The sequence below is a fragment of the Notolabrus celidotus genome, chromosome 18 (genome assembly GCF_009762535.1).
Source record: "Notolabrus celidotus isolate fNotCel1 chromosome 18, fNotCel1.pri, whole genome shotgun sequence".
Taxonomy (NCBI): Eukaryota; Metazoa; Chordata; class Actinopteri; order Labriformes; family Labridae; genus Notolabrus; species Notolabrus celidotus.
This window is the reverse complement of record NC_048289.1, coordinates 19,589,973-19,613,162: the sequence shown is the minus strand read 5'-3', so window position 1 is coordinate 19,613,162 and position 23,190 is coordinate 19,589,973. Positions and strand designations below refer to the sequence as shown.

The following is a 23,190-nucleotide window of genomic DNA, read 5'->3' as shown; positions in this document are numbered from 1 at the left end:
CAAAATGATAAAATGCAGCACACACAACATTTTGCAAACTAAATTATAAAGATATGCTAATCAGTCTGCTCTCTGTCTGCCTGAGATGCTAACATAAGCAATTTATATTATTAGCTAACACTGGAAGCAAAACATTTGATTTGATGGTTTAGCTAGCAATTTTCTAGCATTTATCCGATACTTTTAGCTATGCTTGCAATCAATTCAATGTTTCTGGCTGACTATTTCATCAACTTATCCATTGCTTTTAGCAAACAACGTCAATCATTCATACATTCCTATAACTATGTGGCTAATTTATCAATTACTTCTTGCAAACTATTTCAACCATTTAGCAAACTATTTTATTCAATTATCTGTTACTTCAAGCAAAATTTCAACTTGTCCTCCAGTACATTAACGAACTAATCAATTCATACCATTTATTTTTATCTAAGTCAATTTTAGCTAACCATTTCAACCATAATGTAGCATTTTGGCTAACTAATCATTAACCGATATGACTTGACGCTAACTATTTTACCTGTTTATTCATTACTTGGCTACAAAATCTATTTATCATCTATTTATCACTTTGGCAAACCATATCAACCATTAGCTTGCATTTAAACTAACTATTAATTCATCTATTTAAATGTTTATTCATAACATCGCAAAATATTTCAACAGTATATGTATTACTTTAGCTAACCATTTCAACTGTTATCTAGCATGTTAGCTAACTATTCATTAAATTAGTAGTCACTTTATGCTAACTGTTTAAGCAGTTCATTCATTACTTAGCAAACTATTTCAACAGTCCATTTTCATTTAAGCCAACAGTTTATAAAGTGCATTGTCCCACAAAATCAACAGTACTTATTCTGTTTATTCTTTCTGTTTCAACAGCTTAATCATCACCTTCATCATTGCCAATTTTTTTATTCAAACATTTTTGCATTACAATCACCCATCTGTTTGTACCTCTTTGCATGCCAGCCAACAAATTTCTTGCACTCTTAAGAAAAGCAGTCTTTAGGAGTTACAGCACATCCTATGTAAGTATTTTTTTCCCAATAAAAACAGTTATTTTTTTATCTGTTGATGAACTCCATGGCCATGTTGAGAATCTCTGAGTAAATTGAATGTTTTTTATTTTATTTTCTGTGTTCAGTGTAAAGAAGGTTTTGGATCCACTCTGTAATATAATAAAGTTGAAAGTGGCATACATTCCTGATCCATCCTTCAACTCTGCTATTCTGGGAGCAAGCCGTTTATATGAACTGCTTTAAAAGAAAAAAGGAGGTAGGAAAAAGAGCAAGTGAGTGCTGAATTTTGTTAAATGGGATGCTTGACCACAAATACAGCTGGAGTTGAAAAGGATGCAGTTAGGGTCTAAAAGCCAGGTTGATAAAAGCAAAAGAGGAACGTTGTCCACACAAGGCTGCAGTTAGCTAAACAGTATCGAGGCAAGATGAGCAAAGAAAATTATTTCTGAGGAACTTAAACTGCTTGAACCGTGGTATAAAATAAACTATTGATCTCTTTTCAAAGATAGGTAGCTCTGTTGTATCCTATAGGGGATGTTTTCAGAGCAATAACAAAATCAAGTTTTAAATGTTCTTGTGTACAAAGACTCATAGCCAGAAAACTTGTTTATGGAGGGACCACATGTGATTTAATGTTTGATGTATAAACCATACAGCAAAGTGTAGAATTGACAGTAAAAGACTAAACACAATGAGTAAAGAAAGCAGACATGACATTAGGGAATGGGGAGTAAACAACCACTGAGTTTTTCAAACATAAACCTCAGGAAAACACCCTTGGGTCTAGAGTAGTTTACTACTGAAGGCAGTTCTGTCATTTTTGCATTTTTCCCATCAGACTGCCATTTCAGACATCAATAGCTTTAATGCTTAGGCGTAACATGATGCAAAGCTGGGCTACGCTGCCAGATAGAGTCTTTATCTAGGGAGCTGAGAACATGAATAATGTGTATTCTCCACATCGTTCATACAAACAGCCTCCCAGGGGAGCGGCTATATAAACGTGTCCACCCTGCTAAGGAAATTGACCTAGCTACAGTCAAGTTGATACGCCACATTAAGAAGGCCTTGGCTTTTTTTTTCCCCAAACGCAAATTGAAGACTGCCCATTTGTAAGCTTATTTACATCAGGGAAAGAAATCCAATGACATGGTAAATAGTTCAAGGTGCATCATACCATTCCCACTGGTGTTACATGTAATTCCACCTTAAATTGACTGTGAGACGGGGGTTGTTTAGAGAATGCGTGGGTGAAGTCTGGAGGGATGCTTCTGGTCATGAAGAGGCTCTGCGTCGCAGTGTCACTGCATTCCCTTTCTGGGATCGAAAAAATGTTCCAGGTGAGGTCAAAGGTTGTTAACTTTGAGGGTGAGCAAACTTGAACATTTTAAAAGTTGAAAGTTGAACCTCATAATAGGTCCTGTGTATTGCATAAATTCACCCTAGACAGGAGTAATATGTATGCAAAGTGCATCCTGGCTTACCAACATGTGTCAGCCAGAGGTGTTCAATACTTCTGCACAACCTGGTTTAACTAGGCATGGCCGATTTTTGAGCGAGTGTGAAAGTAACCTTTACTGCTTCAAAGAAAGTCTGCATATCATGTCTCAAGGCGAGGGGTCTACCCAGGGCAGAATGTTCCTAATAAAGAAAAAAAACTTTCCATGCAAGTGGAAAATATGCTAACCGGGGAAAAAAAATCCTTCCTGAGACACCTGTTATGACTCCTTGACAAAGGAAGAATTTGAGCACTGTGGGTGTTTATAACATGAAGGCAGCAGAGGGACTCCAGAACCTATTTCAAATAGACACACAGCTTCAGAGGATTTCAGCCTTTTTTTTTTCTTCCTAGAAGTATTTGCTCCACCTTTCAGGGCAGACAGCATGGGGCCCTGCTCTTGGATGCCTCGAAAATCCCATCCGAAAAGGAGCAGCTGCCTCGAGACCTTTACACCCTCAAACATCATGTGATCCCATAGTAGTGACACCGTAAACGGCCCCCTTGGCCATTTAGGAAGAGAAAATCCCATTCCATCTACTGCGGTCTGAGCTCACACAGTGATGGGAGGGAGCAGAGAAAAAGAAATTGTTTTGAACAAAATGTCCTCAGCCAGTAACCCCGGCTTTTAAAAATCTGCTGGTGTTGTTCGACAGTACAGCAATTCCAACTATGCCATGCATTCCACTAACGTATAGACGGGGTGTTATATAACACGCGCGTGCTTTACAAGAGACTGCCCCTGACACTCTGCTTAAATACCACTCTCAACCACAGGCAGGGTGCTATTTTTCAATTTCATACCTTCCCATTTAAGACTAATTGCTGCTGTTATTTTTCAGCTTATATCAAATTAGTGGAATTAGGCCACTGAATGGAATATTTGTAGTCGCAGGATATTGAGAGTCCTTAACAGAATGAATACCTCCTTATTTCCTAAGCTTAACACGTTCAAATTGTGTGAGGGCAGATCACACAAGTCGGGAACATCGTGTTGTTTACATTCCTGAGAATGGAGCCCCCCCCCACCGTTGTTTCCCATCAAGGGAAATATGAGAGCTTCCAAAGTACTATGAGTGTTCTCTGTCCCAAGTGACTCATGAGTTCTTCTGAAAGAACACAGAAAAAAAACGCCAAGTAGATTATTTACATGAGGCAATAATTCAAGATTTGCTCCTCTAAGTCTCTTACATGGAGGGCAAGGCGAGCCCATTTACCCAATCCCTCTTCATTCGCCTTTGATGTTAGCCTATCTCGATAAGACCGGATGAGTGCCCTAAAATCCCCGTCGAGTGATTTCACAGGAAGAACAAGTCTCTGTTAATCAATGGCTAGATTGGATCTGGATCCTCGGGAGTGGTCGGCGTGAAAGTCCTCCCGAGTGTTTGAGTGCACACCGGGGTAATTCATCGCTAATGATCGCCGCGGCACCCGCTCTCCTCCGTTCGTCCTTATTTAATTGCCTCGTTCACGTTTAAACAGCTTACAAATCACGAGGACAGGCAGGGAAACATGATCAAACAGCGCCAATCGCTAATCAGGGGAGGGCATTGGAAGGAGTGAGAGGACTGGGGGGGGGCTTCTTTTGCGCCTCTCCTTTGGGGATTTAGAAGAAGGAGGGTTCTACAGGAACAGTAAATTATCTCTGATTCAAGCAGGTAGATCCATCTTTCTCTGCCAGACAGAAGCAGCTAAAAGGCTTCGGTAATCCCGGCTTCAACGCGGGCATCTGGAGTGGAGACAGGTTCCACCATTGATTAGATTCCCCAATCAGCGTGTGCATCCTACAAGCAGCCTTCCTTGGTAGTCTGGAGGCAGTACAAGGCCTGATGCACAGTAATTGTTTCCATAGGTCAGGCGGAGGAAAAATAGCTCGGGGATGTGATGAAAGGGAGATGGAAAAGGGTGAGGAATATTGTTGTTTTTTCCCCCCAATTAAATTGTTTGTCAAACCCTTCACAAAGGGTTACGCAGTTTATCTGTTTAAAATCAATACGCCCGTCTCAGTGTGAAAGCTTGTCCCGACACAAGACAGGCCCATTAATTATTCTGTTCTGCGCGCTATCGCCGGGGCTGCTCAAGGTTGAGCCTTATCTTTTCTTATTTCAAATCAATAATTATCTCCTACCGTTGCTCCCCTCCCCTTCAGAAATAGATGTGCTTTTCATTCAACGCCTGAGTCTCTCTCTCTCACCCTCTCTCTATCCATCTCTCTTTTGCTCTCTCTCTGTGTGCAGCAACTGGTGAAGAACGCAGAATGAATAGGACATTCTTATCAGTGGAACATTAGGGCAGGATGGGAATAGATGGCGAAGAATGAGGCGCATAAAAGTAGCGAACACAAATGAGGCATGATTCAAACAGCGAGCGAGGCCTTGTTCCCGTCCTCTGACATCGTCTAATACGCCGCGCTGAGGGATGAATGTTGATTCGCACAAAAGCACAACGATATCGCCGTCGTACAGGTATCTAGATCCCCCGTTCAGCGGAGAAAAAACACCCCGCCTCCGAGAGTCCCCCATTGGTGCAGAAAAGGCCACAACCCCTGAGCCTTTTTTTGCATTATAGACTGGATGCGCAATTAATGACTGCACAATTACATGGTCATAATGGGTGAGTAATTGCATTAGAATCCAGAGACAACAAACGTGCATCCCTCTAATAATCCAGCAGCAGCAGAAGCCCAATTGTTGGCATAAACTGAGAGCTGCTGTTTGTACTTAATTAGGCTGCACTCAAGTATCAGGCGACGAGGGCGGAATCTGGTCATGGATGGTGGATGAGTTCTTATTATTTCCACTAAAATGTCACAGGTTTTTGGCTTTGGCGCTGCAGAGGGTGGCGTTGTTTGTCACACTGTACTGTGCGCTTGTGGGAAAAAAGAGTGCAAGTATGTGTGTGTAAGAGAGGACATGAAAGAGAGAGACAGAGGGACACATCGAGGGAGAAAGAGAGAGTGGGAAGATGGGAGTGTGTAAGCAAGGATAGGGCTTCTGGTGTTCTCTTGAGGATTGAGATTTGAAGCCTGAGCACAAAGCCTTTGAGACATCCTCCTTATCTCGGAGGTTGATACCAGGATCTTGGTGATTCAGAGCGCTCCATGTGAATAATTCCACCAACACCCCCTACTGCGGGGACCATATGGCCCAGTGTGAACTTTAAACACACGGGGAGTGTTGCTGCCTCACCAGTCCAGGCCTCCCATCTCTACCCCCGCGCAGGCTAGGTGTGGAGACATGATCAGCACAGATAGTACACTAACTAGCCTACATGGAGAACGGCTGCTGCCATCAGTGGCTCTTCCTGTGTGGCTGCTGGGGGATCAAAGATGACTAAAAATAGCCCTGAGCATGCTTTTCTGAACTGAACATGCTGTATGTGCTGGCTGAGACGCCCACATTTTAATTATAAAACGCTCTTTTAAAAAGGAAGGTGGGGGGGGAGTCAGAGAGGAGAGTAGAAGAGAGGCGAGGGGAGGACGCCCACATGCACAGAAAGAGAGAAAAAGATGTGGATTATGTTTGTTACACTCCCTTTGACTTGTGATGTTTCCTTCTGGCACCACCTGCTGGCAGCCACTGTCAACAAGAAGGGAGGCGTTTGCAGCTCAGAGCTTTAATTATGATTGCATCAGCCACCCCTCATGATGCAGCATGTAGGCTTTAAACGCGGTAAATCACAGGGTGTTAACCTATCTGATCAAAAAAACAAAACAAACGCAGAATGAGAAGTGAGGCGTCTTTTGTGTGGGAAGTTCTCTTGCTTTATAATTCAAAAAGGTCTCTGTTCACATTCCTTACAGATGAGTACAGCGGGTGTGAGCGCATCAGATTTATGCAAGCGCCCCCAAATCGTCAGATTCATGCATATCAATAAAACATCAAGAGCAGCACGTTTGACGGCTGAGCATGTTTCTGATGTCTCAATTACCGGTGGAGTGCCATTAATCTCTGCACGCTCGCTCTCCCTCCGTCTCTCTCTTTGGCTCAGAGGCTGGTCGATGGATGCAGGCCCATGACCTTTGCCCTCTGCAGCAAGGAGCCGGATGTTCTGACCCCCCCACCCTCAGCGGGCTGGCTGAGGTGAGTTTAAGTACTGTAGTACAACACTCAGCCTCAGCAACAGACAAGGGAGCTGGGACATGAAAAAAAAAAAGGGGGGGGGGGGGGGGGGGGGGGGGGGGTTTGTAATGTGTCTACACACTCAGTCAAGCATGAGTGCATCCAGTGAAGTGGCACCATGGCAAGCACATGCAGCTTCTGCACGCATGCTTGCATGTGAGCACACACACATTAAAAACAAAGAGGGGGGGGGATCTACTCCTCACACACCAGATAGCTCCACCGGGGGTTTGTAGCACTCACATTCGCTTGTTATGTGTTAAAAAAATAAAATAAAAAAATAGAAAGGCGCAGAGTCAAGTGTGTTTACAGAGCAGAAACTATTTTACACAGACACACACACACACACACACACACACACACACAAACATACATACACACACACATACACACGCACACACACCCAGGAGCCAGAGTGTTTAGCATGTACTCAGTGAGAGGGGCCTTTGTTGTTTTCCTCCCAGTAAGCAGATTGAGCTGCACGGCAGCAGCAGGGGTGTGTAAGATGTACACAGACAGCAGGGTGTGTGAGTGGAGAGGCACCTCCACTGATCTCCTGTGTCGTGTGATGATGTGTGTGTGATGTGTGTCTCAATCCAGGGCTGATCCCCCTGAGTCAGCCCTGTCAGTGATACGAGCCTCCCACCCTCTCTCTCTCTCTCTCTCTCACACACACACACTCTCTCCATCACTATCTTTCTCTCTCTCTTTCCCCTTCGCCATCCGGAATGCTAATAACAGCCAGCCACTAACGCTGCAGCCCTGAATTATTCATGCAGCAGAGGGTCACACGGCATAATGAGGAGTTTACTCTCATTCTGGATGCGATTGTGACGCTGCTAATCTGCATTTAGCACACAGAAAGAGAGAAAAGGAAGGGGGGAGAGGGAGGAGGGAGGGAGGGAGGGAGGGAGGATGAGCACTGATGAACTTAATTGCTGTGAGCAAACAACCTCTGAAAAGAGTCACGCCATCATCCAGAGATGAGAAAGTAAACAATTAATTATCATCGGACGGAGGGAGTCATAAAACAAATGTTTGAACAGGACTAATATTCAGGAGCCGGCTGATCTTTTTTTTCTCCCTCCCCCTCAGAGGTGACAATACACTCAGTGTAACAATGACTCACCCATTTGACACACCAATAATCATTAGCTCTAATATGATACGGTTAACAAGCCCAAGAGGGTTTGGGGTGGGTGCTACGATGTCAAATGCAGTGGAAGCTAAACAACCTGTAATGCCTGGTTATCCTGAAATAAAATGTCTATTTGCCCACATTATAATCTCCTGCAGAAAGAGGCGTGTTTTCATTATGTTGACATGTTGTTTCCTATGGAGAGTTCTTTGGGTTCAAACAGCAGGCGTCTGTTGCCCCCTGCTGGACATGAAAGGAACATATGACATTTTGTGCTGTTAAGAAATTCACCACAGAGGGTAAAAAAAAAAAAAATGAAGAAACACTTACATCTTAAAATTCTCAACAGCCGGACCTGCAACTCACACTTTTCACTCTCAAAGACTACATATTCACTTCCTGACAGCTTAAAAGCTTGAACTTTTAAGACACGTGATGGTTGCAGCAATGACAAAAAGTAACCAAAAACCTCAAACACAACATACAAAAATATCTCCCGCTGAAATGTTCGACAACATACGTCTAAGCAAGCAGGGAGGAAGTCAAACACATTGCTTTGGTTAGTCGGTTTCCTCTCACACGCCGATTTCAAAACTCAAGGGATCCTCCGAGAAACCGACATGCACCGAACACAACCCTCACAACTGCAGCTCAAAAACCACCATAGAAACATCATCTGAATAAAGGCAGTGCAAGAATGTACTGCAACATGACTCACTAACCACTGTACTGTACATTATGTCTTCAGCACAAGCAGTGAAAAGAAGTGTTGTATGTGAGTGAGTGAGTGAGTGAGTGAGTGAGTGAGTGTGAGAGACAATGTGACTGTGTTTGAGATTGCACCACATAATATTTAAATGTGATTTTTGCATGTTGTCTTTATGAGACATTAAAAAGTGTAGATAAAGACAGGAAACATAGAGAGGGGGAAAGAACAGAATGTTATGTAACAACTGGGTGGTAGTGAACAGAACGTTGTGGTTGTCTGGAATGCATCTTAACCACAAATCAACCAGAACACCCAGGAGGATGTTTTTCTTAGCTGAGCAGTTATTCCACTAGTTTACATTAGAGCTGTAGAGACTGTTTTCATGAGGAACTGACTGTACCCTTCTCTTTGAACACTTAACTCATTATCCATCTTTGGAATCCCAATCTAATACTAGGGTCGCAAACTTATCAGCCCTGCAAAATATACGATACTACACAATAGCATACTTGCAACTCGATGCGATGGGTTCGGATGCGCTAGTACAGTACAATACAATATAATACATGCAATATTGGGTGATACAACAGGATACAAAGCATTTGATAGGATACTTTACAATACAATGCATTATGATGCGATATGATGCAACGTCATGTGAAGCAACGTAATGCAACACAACACTGCATGACATGACAAGATGCTGTACAACGGATTACAATATGATACATCCAATACAATTGGATATGATATGATAAAATACAAGACGATATGTTGTTATATGATGCGATAAGATGCAATGCTATACAATACAATACAATACGATGTGGTGCGATCATAGGCTGTCTAAAATATGGACGTAGTATCCGTGACGACCTAAAATCAGACATCATAGAAGCCACTGCCAAGGCTGAGTAATCCTCTGTGACGATCTTGCAAAAGAAATTGAACTCTTCCATGTGAATAGTGCATATTTTTCACAGTTATAACTTTAACAAATACAAAACTGTAATTGTGCACATTATGATCATAGACTGTATAAATAATGGACGTAGTATCCGTGACGTCACCCATCTGTTCCTGAGCGATGTTTTGAAGCCAATCAACGGCGGCAGCCATATTGGAAATGCGGAACTCAACCAGGCAGTGTGATGTAAAGAGGCGGAGTTTGAGCCTCCTAGCCAACAGCTGTGTTCTAGACCTGGAGTCAAGTCAGTCATGTCCTTATTTGGGCAAAAACTCGTAATCTTAATATCTTCTGACCCGTCGCATTAGAAAAAAATTCACCCCGTACAGTGTGTGCTTATAGAGAAATTAGTTTCATAGAGCCAGGCCGTTTTTTGATAGTCTCATACTTTGAAACTGGAGGTTGCCGCTTGGGTATGATACGATGTAATATGATACAATACGATGCAATGCGAGGGGATGCGATGTGATGCAATACGATGCCATATGATGCTTTACAATGCGATACAATGCGATACGATTTGGTGTGCTGCTATACAATGCGGTGCGATATATCACAAGGGGATGAGATGTGATACGATAAGTTACCTTTCGATTCAATTTGATACATATGATGCTATATGATTCCATACAGTACAATAGTACAATATGGTTTCAATCACAGTCATAAATAACAACACAATATTAAAGGAAGAGACAGAATAAGTAAAAATACAATAAGATGGGATGGCATACAATATGATACGATACGTCACACTTCATCGTCCCTAAGCGAAATCTGCCTTGGACTGAAGTGCTTCATACATTAAAATACCTCCACAGTAGTATAAATAAATACAAACAATAAAAACAAATAACAATCCTCATGTAAACATAGAAGCACATACCAGCGAAAACCACAAACAACAAAATGTTGCTCATTGCAGATTTGGCACATCATCTGCATAAGATGCGTCTGCCAGATGGTCAGACCTCATACTCAGAGCAAAGGATGTGGAATGGGTCAGACAATATGAGAAGAATCTAAATAATGCATACCGATGATGATCTTGGATGTTCAAACACATTTCAGAGCATGCTTGTTCGCTTTAGCTAACAGGTCGGATGTCAGGGGGGGATGGTGTGATTAGGGTTGCAAAATTCCGGGAATTTTCAAAGTTGGAAACTTTCTGTGGGATTTAACAGGAATAAATGGGAATTTACTATATTGAAGGTTGTCTCTTAATAGGGAACTTAAATATAGTTGGGGAAAAAATATTTGAGCATAATCCTGACTAAAACAACCAGATTTCATGCAAGTACATTTGATTATCTATGCTATTCCTCAATCACATGCACATAGCACACTGCTTACTGCAGGGCTATTGAGACCACGCCCCCTACATGCACTGTGCATTCCTCCATCACATGCTTAAATTATTTCTATTTTGGATGGATGTCTGCTTAAAACAAATATTTATTCTTGGATATGATACCTTTCCATTAAATTACCCTCAATTCCCATAAATTCCCATGGAAAGTTTCAAATTTTGAATATTTCTCAAATTCCCCCGCTTAACTTCCCATGGAAATTTACCAGAAATGTTCCACCCCTTTGCAACCCTAGGTGTAATAGCATGGCTCATGCACCCAGGGCTATATCTGAGGGTAATAAGGTTATTCCTTTCCGAGCTGTGGTTTGAGATGTTTTCAGTGTACATGATGTAAATCCAGTTTCAATGATGCAGTTTAGTAGTTTTCAGATTGCTTGTTTTTCTGAACAGTCAAAGGTTTTTACTGAAAGAATAGGTCTAATAAAAAACATGAATATTGACATCAGAGAAGTCTTACAGATCAGTGCAGAAGTGTTTCAAAACTGGCATCTAAAAATGTCTCCAATAGCCATAAATCCATAGCTGACATATCTACAATGAAATATGGCTGAGTCAAGTCACAAATCCTTACATTTGAGGACAGAACGAGCGAGAACTTCTTGGTATTTGGCACAAGCTCTGCGGTCAAATTGCTTTCTGTTGGTCAACCAATCGTTTTACTATGTCAGCACCAGCTTTCTAAGAAAGCAAACTTAGAATTAATTGAACTTGTAAAACATTTGAAGCGTAATGAAAAGGCATCAGAAGTCACAGTTGAGGCTTATTCTTGGAAAAAAGAAAAAAACATTAAGTCCCTAGCCAGTACTAACAGGGATGTTGATGGTTTCTACAGCAGGCAATTTCTCAGCCACAACAGGATTATATGGGCTCTGCTGTGACTAGATAATTGAATTCAGGCATGGCCACAGTGCACTGCATCCAATGATCTCTCTCCCACCAGGGTGATGGGGAGAAAAAATGAATCGTGTTACACTCTGTAGATTCAGAAGCACAACAATAGTGTTAGTGGACTAGCCTTGTAAGTCTACTGTGGCCTTTTAAGTAATGATGTTTTTTGTTACAACACTTCAGTCGACTTCTTTTCTTCCACGGACCAACGACCATGTGAGTGACCTGCACTTTACATTCCGACACATCTCTGAGTATCATCTTTTTTGTAACTTGAACTGCGATAAGTGAAAAGAAGATGTGATAAATAGATGTACATTCTGATATGAATTGACTGCTGTGAGTACGCTGGTGTGTGTGCGTGTGTGCGTGTGTGCGTGTGTGCGTGTGTGCGTGTGTGCGTGTGTGTGTGGTAATGGTGGGGACATGCATTGAAATGCATTGTGCTGGGAATAAACCACCAAAGCCGCATGTTAATCCTGCCCTGACCTTGTGCAGAATGGAGGGAACGGTGTCTGTGGGGCTAAAGATAACACCGCTGCCTTTGTGCTGGATGAGAACAACACTGCTGATGATGCTGCTTTGTGCTGCTGCTGCTGCTAGTGCTGCTGCTGCTGCTGTTGCCACCCAAGGTCACATGCATCCCTTTGTGAGGTAACAAGACCTGACAAGGTAGCCTATTGTAAGGTGCAGGCTGTCTGATGTCCTGATCTGTCTTTATTTTGGGTACCCATTGCTCTGGCGCTTTATGACTTAACAAGTGCTGTTCTGTTATTTGCTTAGAAGCTAAGATGCCATCATTTCTTAGAGTCCCTTAGAGTTCAGCCAACATGCAAGCTCCTAAAATTAGACATCATAGAAGCCACTGCCAATGCTGAGTAATCCTCTATGACGATACTGCAACAGAAATTGAACTCTTCCATGTGAATAGTGCACATTTTTCACAGTTATAACTTTAACAAATACAAAACTGTAATTGTGCACATTATAATCCAATTCTTGTGTAGACTACCGTCTGCTTAGATATGCTACATATGCTACAAACAGTGCTGAGAGTCTTGTTAACTTGAAGTTGGAGCTGAATTTGCTGAACAAACTATGATATTACACTTATATTATAACACCAAATGCATTGTTTTCTGCATTTTATGATCGGTAAAGAAAAAAATTTGATTGAAAAATATTTGGAAACACCAAATATACACTATATCAATTTCTCCCAATAGGCCCGTATCGGCCTGATAGCATCAGTCATCAGGTATATCCAGGTGGTTCGAAATTAGAGTGCCAAATTTTAATTGCACATCATTTGTTCTCTTGAAATAATTTAATACCTGTCCAAAATTCCAGACAACTTAAAGTATTGCAACAATTTAAATTATTCAGTTGATAAAAAATTGTCATTTTAAGTAGTGCTGGGCGATATTGAAAAAAACATATCATGATAAAATGTTCATATCAGTCGATATTGATAATAACAATAAATATCAATTCATTATTTCAATTGCAGATTTTTGCTCCTGAGTGAAAGTTGAAGAAACCGGACAATTGTTGGCTTCTATCTAAGATCTAAGATTTAGAACTCTAATAAGCTGTGTTCAGTGGCAAACAAGCGTTTAAGGCACATTAGCGCCCCTCCCTTTCCACTGGTTGGGGGATGTAATTACAGGTTTAAATATATCAAATTTTTAAGGAACATTTGTTATATTTATACTAAGAAAGATTATATCATAATTATCGTTATTGTTTTATTGCCCAGCCCTAATGTTAAGTGATAACATATTTAACATCTGCCCAGCACTACTTGAAAAGACTATTTTATCAACTAAATAATTTAAAGTGCAGTAATTTATCAAGTTGTCTGACATTTTGGAAAGGTGTTAAGTTATTTTAATAGAACAAATGAGGGGCGTTGGTGGCCTAGCGATCTAGGCGCCCCACGTATAGAGGCCATAGTCCTCGTCACAGAGGTCGCCGGTTCGACTCCTGGCCGGTCAACTATTTGCTGCAGGTCTTCCCCCAACTCTCTAGTCCCCACATTTCCCATTTCTCTTCAGCTGTAAATTAAGGCAAAAAAGCCCAAAAATATACCTTAAAAAAAAAAAAAAAAAAAGAGCAAATGATGTTCAAATTGAAAATTGGAACAGTTATCTGCACTATCTCATGAGTATATCAAATGCAACTAATCAAGTACATACATGTAGTATAAGTATTGTAATTTGCTTAAACTAAAGTGTGTTTGTTCAACATTGAAAAACTTTTTATAAAGTACATCACACAATATCTGACACTTTAAGGCAGGGGTGTCAAACATACGGCCCGCAGGCCAAAACCGGCCCGCCAGAAGGTTCCGTTCTGGCCCGCGGGAAGACTTCAATAAAAGGTAACTACTATTTCAAGTTTGTCCTCTGCATAAAATCATAGTGCTGACTGAGCACAAAAAGATAGTTCATTAAATGTGAACATTTAGATTTGACTTGTACTTTGTTGCACTAAAACAAAGGGAAAAACTAAGAGTTGTCTTTATTTGTAGATTATTGTGTTATAATTTTACTGGTCCGCCCACTTCAGATCAACTTGGGCTGTATGAGGCCCCTGAACTGAAATGAGACTGACTGACTGACATCCCTGCTTGAAGGAGATTGTATTTCATAATTAAAATCAGGTACATTAAATTTTAGCAATAACAATGATGTACAAGAAGATGTCTCCAGTAAACAGCAGTCATGATTACATTATTGACATTTGCAGTATCCAAAACATGACAAAAGTGGACCCCTTGAAAAAGATTTGGTCTACTTGGTACCAACCTACTCCAGTCGAGCAGACAGCATCCTGTAGATAAGTGTGACATGGTTGACATATATCCAGCATATAAAACTGGGGTTATACTGGTAAATAAACAAAGGCCTTCTACAGTCATTGGTTTGATGTTTGTAAGGGTAAGTGACAGGGAGACAGGAGCCGATATTTCCACTGTTGGCAGACATCAGCTCATGGGGAAATCGCAGGCCATGCATCGACATCAGTGCTCAGAGTTAATTCAAATTGACGTGTGGTATCAATTTTATTTTGGTTAGCCAGTGTACCTAACTGCAAATTCAGAGATGAGTTTGGGAGCATTTCACTGTCTCAGAGAATGATCAACGACGAGAAGTTGGCAACTATTTGACACAAAAAAACAGACGCAAAGAATTATGATGCACAAGTCACTGGTGTAGGAACACGCTATCGGGTAGATGCATGCATTAGTATCTGTATCAACGTGGAGTGGAGAGAAGAAATGAGTCTATAGGCAATGTCTGAATGTTAAATACAAAAAATAGTATCTCTCTCTTTAACAAAATGAATGAAAGAGGCTCATTGATCACTCCTATTGGTGAAGACACATTATTTAATGTGATGTTGGTTAGATAGAGGACGATTAAAGTTGTTGAAAATCAATAAAAAACAATGTTGGGAAAAGAAAGAGAACAATTGATTCTTATATCCTTATATTCATATCCTTATTTTATCTTTGTTTTTTTTTTATATATCTCAAATTTAGTCTTCTTTCAAATTGCTTTGTTAGGCACTTTGAATCCCACTTTGATATGTATATAAGGTTTGGTTTGTTTAATTATATAATAATAAAGCTTGAATGATTGAAAAAATGGTGACATGTTTGTTTTCAACCAACATCCTTCATTCTTTTGAACAGCTGATTCTTGTTGACATTAAAAAGACTCATGATCCAGGTGATAAGAACATCCCTACACACAAATCTGTTTTACATATTAAATATATATATTTTACCTTTTTACACCTTGGTTGTTTTTCTAACTGTTTGTTTTTATGCATCAAAATAACAAGACTATCTATTCTGTAGGAGAAAAATCTACTTGTTCAACTATTTTTGGGCTCAAGCACTAGAAAAATTAAATCATCCAAACATGGAACATGCGATTGCTTTAACCATGAGACTTTAAATAAATCTCTAACACACTCCTCACTGTCATCTTACTTCCAGATGGTGAAGTTTCACATGTTTGCACGAAAGTAAACACAGACAAGTTGCTTAAAAAGACACCATCTGTACATCATCAAACAGAGGACAGAGGGCAGTGTCGGGTCAGTCATATCCTTGCTAATTAAGCTTTTGATTCCATCTGAATTTTGGCTAGTCTTCTTTTTAACTGTCTGTGTTCACTTTCAGGTGCATCAAAAGAGGGGTGTGTAGCAGGGACACGCAACAACATTTTTTGAGGAAGGGTATACAATTACTGGTAAAGGAGGGAGGATGCATGCTCTGCAAAACCTTCCTCTGTATAAATAACAACACATCTCATGTCACTCTGAATATCTTTGCAGATTGATTATTTAAATAGAGGTGGTTTCAAATTCAAAGGCATCTTATCGTAGTTTGGCCGAAATTCAATATTGCAAAAATGTGGGTGTGTTAAGTCCCGGGGTTCCCACAAGAGGGTTGATTTATAACGCAGCTATTTTGAGCGCTGCAGCTTGTGTGTCAAGATGGTACAACTTGGTATGAATGACCAGTGTGTCCCCCTATTTGGCTTCACGTGATTTCAGCACTTTGCTGCAGTAGCACGTGGTGTTCAAGTGAACGTTTTTTAACTCACAAGGCTTTGTGCTTGTCCTCCGCGAGGATCTGGTCATTCGGCTTCAGTCCAAACCTTTAATGAAGATAGCAAAATGAGCATCAGAGGAAGTTGCAAAGTAAAGTTGTGAGGGGGAAAGAAATGTGTTGCGTGGGGCTTACTTGTCAAGGAAATCTTTGTCCACAACAGCTGAAATGTCAAGCAAGGGATTTCCCATCCCGAAGAGTGTGTTTTCACTGTAAGGAGATAAAAACATAGTGTTGTGAGCACTCCTACTCACAAGTCAAACAATGTGGTGTTATTCAGAAAATCATCTGTTTGAAATCACAGGAAGTCCTGCTTTAACCTAATCTCTCTCAACAGGTATCATGTGCACTGAAAATTATAAATCAGTGAATGAAAGAGGGTTTTTTTTTTTCCTCTTCAGGTGAGAAATAGAAAGTTTATCACCTTCAAGGCGTCAAAATAAAGGATATCATTCTCTGAGTGGCTGATGTGTCAATAATCTCATGTCCAGACATGTGCAGTGAGTCATTTAAAAGATTTGGGGTAATGCAGCAAAAGTTTACATGTTCAAGCAGGAAAATCTGTCGTCAGTTTGGTTTGCATTTTTTCCACTTGTGACCCTTTCATCGAGACATTTTCAGCAACAAGATATGATAATGGTCAAAGTCTGTTCTCAGCAACACTGTCTTTTGAACAGGTTACCCAACTATCATTGAGCTAATGACACAAATATGAGTAATGCCTGTCTTAACATCACAGAGGGACATATTCATTTCTCTTGTGTAGCAGTTGGCTTCAACCTCATGGCTGCAAGATGATCCAGATTCACTGAAACCACATATCAGCCCTGGTGAAGTCTTCTTGCAGTGCTTTTAACTCAACCCATTGTAAACTGGCATTATATTGAGCACATGTTATAAAAGTAAGTCATAACAGAAGCAGAGCTGAGGTTATTATCACTTTGATCTTACCTTGCAGTTGGCATCGTGTCAGATAAACTTAGCAGAACAAGCTGATTAGTGAATGCTCATTAGCCTCCTCCTCTCTGTCAAAGCAATGTGCTTTTTAACTACAGGAACTGCAGCTGCACTTTGCCTGACACTGATTGGTTGGTGGGAGAGGAGGGCGGGTCTTAAGAGTGTTCCAAGATTCATGATTGGCTACATGTGTTCGAATCAGCGTGAAGACTTGATGCTGCGTTTGATGACAATGGGAAGAAAGTGAACCCTGTGGCAAAACGTTGTATGAGCGTCAAAACACGCAATAAATTCGCCTCTATGAGACTCATTTAGGATGTTTTACAGAGCATATCGAATTTATTGGATAAAATTTAACATTTAGTGTCACATATATAAAAATCAGCTCACAATAGAAGCTGTTTAACACGATGTCCTTCTATGTTGTTTGATATTATTTGTTTCTGTATTATTATTATTATTATTATTTTTCTTTATTTTATTTTTTGTTAGGTGCACTCTCTGTTACTCACTTTGCATAAATGTATTCATTTGCTTGTCTCTGTTTGTCTTACTGCTGTTTTTTAAATGTTAAAATGAATAAAATTTGTTTAAAAAAAAAAAAACAATAGAAGCTGTTCAAGTCTAAAGATGACAAAAATACATTCATCCTCCTTGACAGCACAAACAGTGATTAAATAATGTTATTTACTACATCAAAACTGTGTGTTAATTTAAGTCAAGTCAAGTTTTATTTATATAGCACATTTTAAAACAACCCCATTGACCAAAGTGCTGTACAAGCTTAAAAACACAATCAATAAAAACAAATAGTTAAAAATTAAAATTAAGAAAAGCCACAATAAATAAAAGCAAGATATAATGTTGGATGTCTCGCTCAACAGGTGTTAAATGCCAATGCAAAGAGATGTGTTTTTTCTCCTGGTAACCCTCCTGTTATGTTGTGGGTCAAATTGACCCTTTTTAAAGTCTATTTTAGGCAATATATGCCTTCCAAACCAGCTAAATGCAGCATCAAAATCTGGGCAGCATGTGACAGAAGAGGAGTCATGTAAATTTTTTTTAAATCCCTTCATAAAATTAAAATACATTCAAAATTTAAAATAAAATAAACAAAAATCTATGTCATGTTAAACTATTGTATTTATATTTAGGGCTTTCCAGTGTACATTAAAAAAAGTTTTAGCATGAATTTAATAAGAAAAAAGAGGGAGTTATCCTCATTGAACCATGATCTGTGAGGATTAAAGAACACCAATGGACTAAATATTGATTTAAATGGTTAGTAATTGAGTTAAAAATTAGACATAAAAAAATGTGTATTGGGATTTTTTGGGGTTCTGACACTTTTGGATAATTGAATATGCCCCAGGTCAAATTGACCCAGGAACATTATTGCTGTTGCAGAGAAACAAACATAACAGGAGGGTTAAGTAACGATTTAAAGCTTAAAACATTACTCAGTAGTCTGAGCAGTCCTGATATTCAGAGGCAGCCTGTTCCACAGGGCTCCCACACTGTTTAACATATAACACTAGTGTGCTGTGACAGATTGTCAAACGCTTTTTCAATTGTACTCATGGGAGACATTTTTCTTTTAATTAGGGTAAAAAAAATCTCTAAGCATATAAAATAATGACTTTTATTACACATCCTTTATAAAAAAATATATTCAAAATCGTACCTGCTGCAACTATGTTGTATTATTTTACCATTCTTGTTCCATAGAAATGCTTATTCTCAGTAACAATAGCTTTTTTTGTGCCTTTATTTGATAGGACACCTGAAGAGAGACAGGGAATTTAGGGAGTAGAGTGAGGGAAGACATGCAGGAAATTAACATGGCTGGGAGTCAAAACCGGCAACCTCTGCGACAAGGACTATAGCCTCTGTATATGGGGCGCACATAGCCACCAGCACCCCAATAATAGCTATTTATGAGTGAATTATGTTGAGTTACTGCTTAGTTTTCTTAACACCCAGGGCTACAAAGACCAAGTAAAGCAGTCTACATGCATCATACATGACAGTTCTGGTGTATTCATTAACTTGATATCCCCTAAATGTCAACTAGACTTCATTAAGCTGAGCAGTAAAGCGCTATGATTGTGATTAATTGCTCACTGTAAAGATTAAAGCAGAAGATTTGATACACAGTCAAACAAGAGAGACTTAAAATAGACTCGCATTCTGAAAGTGGCACTAGTGGCTTGGAATTATATATCTATCAACAGCCACTTACAAACCATGGAATCACATCTTTTACATGTTCTGACTTGACACATTCAGATAAGCACAGGTGTTAACTTACAAAACTAACTTTAACAATTGCTCTGACCTATTTAAATGACCCAGTAACACCTGACAGCTTGGCAGCATGCCAGCATGCACAATAAGATCCAACAGAAGGTGAAGCAGTCATATGAAACATAAATGATTTGCCAGTTTACACTTGATTCGAGCAAGTTAGGGCAGGAACAGATGACACATGGAAATGACTCCCCTGAAAAAGACTTTTAAGTCACTCCATTGTTGTTTGTGTATTAACCTCAAATACTCATATGTTACATTTACAAAATTAAGGTATTTACAGTCTCTCCTTTGGGAGTTTGTTTTCAACTTATGCGCTTCCATAACATGTGAAATTCATTTCATTCCTTTCCCTTCTGCACTAAAAAGCCCTTTGAAGTGACTGAGTACCACAGAAGCCTGAAGCTGTGTGTATGCTGTTTTGCATGCAAGTTAGTAATAATAGTAATAATAGTGATAATAACTTTATTTATATAGCACCTTTAAAAACAAATGTTCACAAAGTGCTTTGACAAACAAAGCATGGTTCAAATAACATAGCAAAGATTTCGAACAACAGGGAGGAGAAACTTTAACAACGCAAAACAAAATGCAACGCAAAAAAGAATACTCGTCAAATTAACACAATGAAGTGGTGGGACAATAGACCAGTAAATCCTTGTTGAGAGGTTTTTCAAGGATAAATAAATACATATAAATAAAAATGAAGATTTCATTTGCAAAAACAGTTAACTCACTTTTGAAAAATTTAAAAAATGTTTCAAAAAACATATTTTTTCTAATACTAGCTTTTGGTATTATAAATCAACTGAGGTTGGGTGGCTTTGACTGAGTCAAAATGACTGTACTAATCAGAGATATCTTGAAAATGTAACTTTAGGAGTCTATATCAAAAAGAAATATATATATTTTTAAATGTATTAAAAAAATGGAGTTATCTGTTTTTGCAAATTAAACCTTCAAACGGATAAGTAAATAAAAGCATTAAAAGGACAATAAAAGAAGTTTTCAGAGTAAGAGGACGACAGAGTAAGAGGACGACATCACAACAGGAAAATTAGAAAAAGTGTTCAGGATAAATTAAGAACATTAAAATAATAAAGGAAATTAAAAAAATGAAAATAAAACAATAAATAATCAAATACAATTTAAAACAATTAATTAGTTGGATAAAAAATAAATTATAATAAAATATAAGTAAAAGCAGTTAGAAAGATAAAGTCACATAAAAGCAAGTCTGTAAAAATGGGTTTTTAAGAAGAGATTTAAAAGATGTCACTGACAATTTCCAATTGTTTTCTTGACCTATTTATCTAATTGCTAAATAACAATGCTGGGTCTTATTCTACTTAAGAATAGGAAGGAAACTACCATTTGATGTGCAATTAATCTGCCCTCTATTTCTAATGACCGTCATGTTTGATTATGAAAAGTAATATTGTGACATGAAATACTATACATGTTAACATCTAAACATCACCATGAGGAAAAGGAATGCTCTCTTTTTGCTTTGTTTATTTACACTCTTTGTTTATTTACCTTGTTTTCTTATATTTATCTTCTTTTTTGTATGTACAGTTTTTTGTTTTTTTTTATTTATTTGATATCATTTTTTGTATTTTTGTATTCTTCTTTTTGTTGGTTTTGTATAACTTATAGATTAAAAAAAATAGGAAGAAACTACTAAAAGGAGCTTCCTTCATTGGACAATGGAGTAAATAAAATGTATGTAATTTCTGGCTTCTGACATCAACTCAGAAACCTTAATAATTACTTCAAATTTCAGATTTGGAAAGATGTCACTGACAATTTCCAATTGTTTTCTTGACCTATTTATCTAATTTCTTAATAACAATGCTGGTTCCTATTCTACTTAAGAATAGGAAGGAAACTACTATTTGACGTGCAATTAATCTGCCCTTTATTTCTAATGAATGTCATGTATGATTATGAAAAGTAACATTGTGACATGAAATACTGTACATGTTTATTTACCTTGTTTATCTTCTTTTTTGTTTGTACAGTATTTTTATTATTATTTCATTATTTGATATCATTTTTTGTATTTTTGTATTTTTCTCTTTCTTGATTTTGTATAACTTACATAGGAAGAGAACTACTAAAAGGAGCTTCCTTCACAGGACAATGGAGTTAATAAAATGTATGTCATATCTGACTTCTTCTGACATCAACTCAGAAACCTAAATAGCCACTTCAAATTTCCCCAAGTCAAGTAAACGCATCACCATTCACTTAACATTATGCAAAATGTCAACAAGAGACCTGCCGAGTTCAAGCTCTGGTCATGTTATGCTAATATGCTTCATTCTGCATGACAAGACACAAAACAGACGAGATATTCAAAGCTTGTGTTTTTATTACAAAATGCAGGATATGGCTATTCTTAGACGTGTGCAACTGGCAGCATTTTTTGTATTAATCGTATGTTCTGGTCTTTTTTCTTTATTTTACAGCCTCTACTGTACGTGTTTAAATTTAAATAATACTCAGAGTTATCATTTCCTGCACATTTATACATTTAGTGTGTTACAGGCACACACACACGCTATTTTCTGGTCATTAAAAAAAGACAGCTGCAGCGACAATTCTTGCGTCCCTGTCAAGTGAAGCCCAACCTCTTGTTAGCCGTCGTTAGCATCGTTATGACAAACCAATCTGTGTCCAAGCTAAACACTGACTCTACCTTCACACTCCAGCTGATGTAACGTTCAAAGGTTCATCCTGCTTTAGCGCCTTATCACTGACAGCTCACCACACCTGGAGGCGTCGGGGAGAATAAACAGCTAGCTACAGCTGCTAGCTCCTCGGAACATCACGCATCAGAATTCACAAACACTCTTGGATTTTTACCTTAACGTCGTTTCCTTTCCTGTCGACATGTTTGATTCTGCTTCAGTCATGTTTCTTGTAACCAAACACGGGGTTGTGTTGGAGCAGGAGAGCCGCTGCTGCTCATTCACTGGGGGGGAAGAGAGGAACAAGAAGAGGCTGCAGCTTCCTTTCTCACAGATGATGGTGAATTATTTGATCCAGGGCTATGCAAACGCAGAGAGAAAAATCAGTGTTATGTGTAAAAGAAAGGATCAGTATCACGTTATCAGCTCCTGACAGAGCCCTATGTGCATATGACACACTTAAAGAAGAGAAGGAGATATAGTGTCTCGCTTATCGCTGCGCTTTCCCCTTCACCTGTCTCACCTAGATTAAGTTCCTCACAATCAACATGAGAGAAGTGCAGCAGGGGCGTATCCGAGGTTTCAAAGGCCCCCCATACAATCTGATTGGACACCCCAGTGGCCACCCAAAAACAACATATTCTCTTTTTGTTTTTACTTACTAATTGTGACTTTGAACCATAGACTGTATAATTAATGGACGTAGTATCCATGACATCATCTATCTGTTTCTGAAGAGCTGTTTTGAGGCCAATAGTCGGCCGCAGCCATATTGCTGCTGTCAAGCATTTGTGACGTAAAGAGGCGGGCTTTGAGCCTCCTTGCCAACTGCTACAGTGGCCACGGTTACATGATGTTTTTTGATTTCAGAATGAATTA

General features: G+C 39.1%; 1 protein-coding gene across 3 annotated transcripts in view; it reads right to left on the bottom strand.

Annotated features, from left to right (window-relative positions):
* The window catches only part of adkb (adenosine kinase b), a 162,137-nt gene extending 139,199 nt beyond the window's left edge, over nt 1-22,938 (bottom strand). Inside the window, exons 1-4 of one of the 3 annotated variants that reach the window (XM_034707955.1) lie at nt 22,835-22,938; nt 22,487-22,671; nt 16,484-16,558; nt 16,344-16,397 (exon numbers count right to left, since the gene is read on the bottom strand). In XM_034707955.1, the coding sequence (XP_034563846.1) occupies nt 16,344-16,397; nt 16,484-16,558; nt 22,487-22,536 (179 nt within the window). In that variant the 5' untranslated portion in view covers nt 22,537-22,671; nt 22,835-22,938. Of the gene's footprint in view, nt 1-16,343; nt 16,398-16,483; nt 16,559-17,299; nt 17,432-22,486 lie in introns of those variants that run through there. The other 2 variants (XM_034707956.1, XM_034707957.1) reach the window with 2 other exon arrangements.
* Nucleotides 22,939-23,190: the final 252 nt, after the last annotated feature.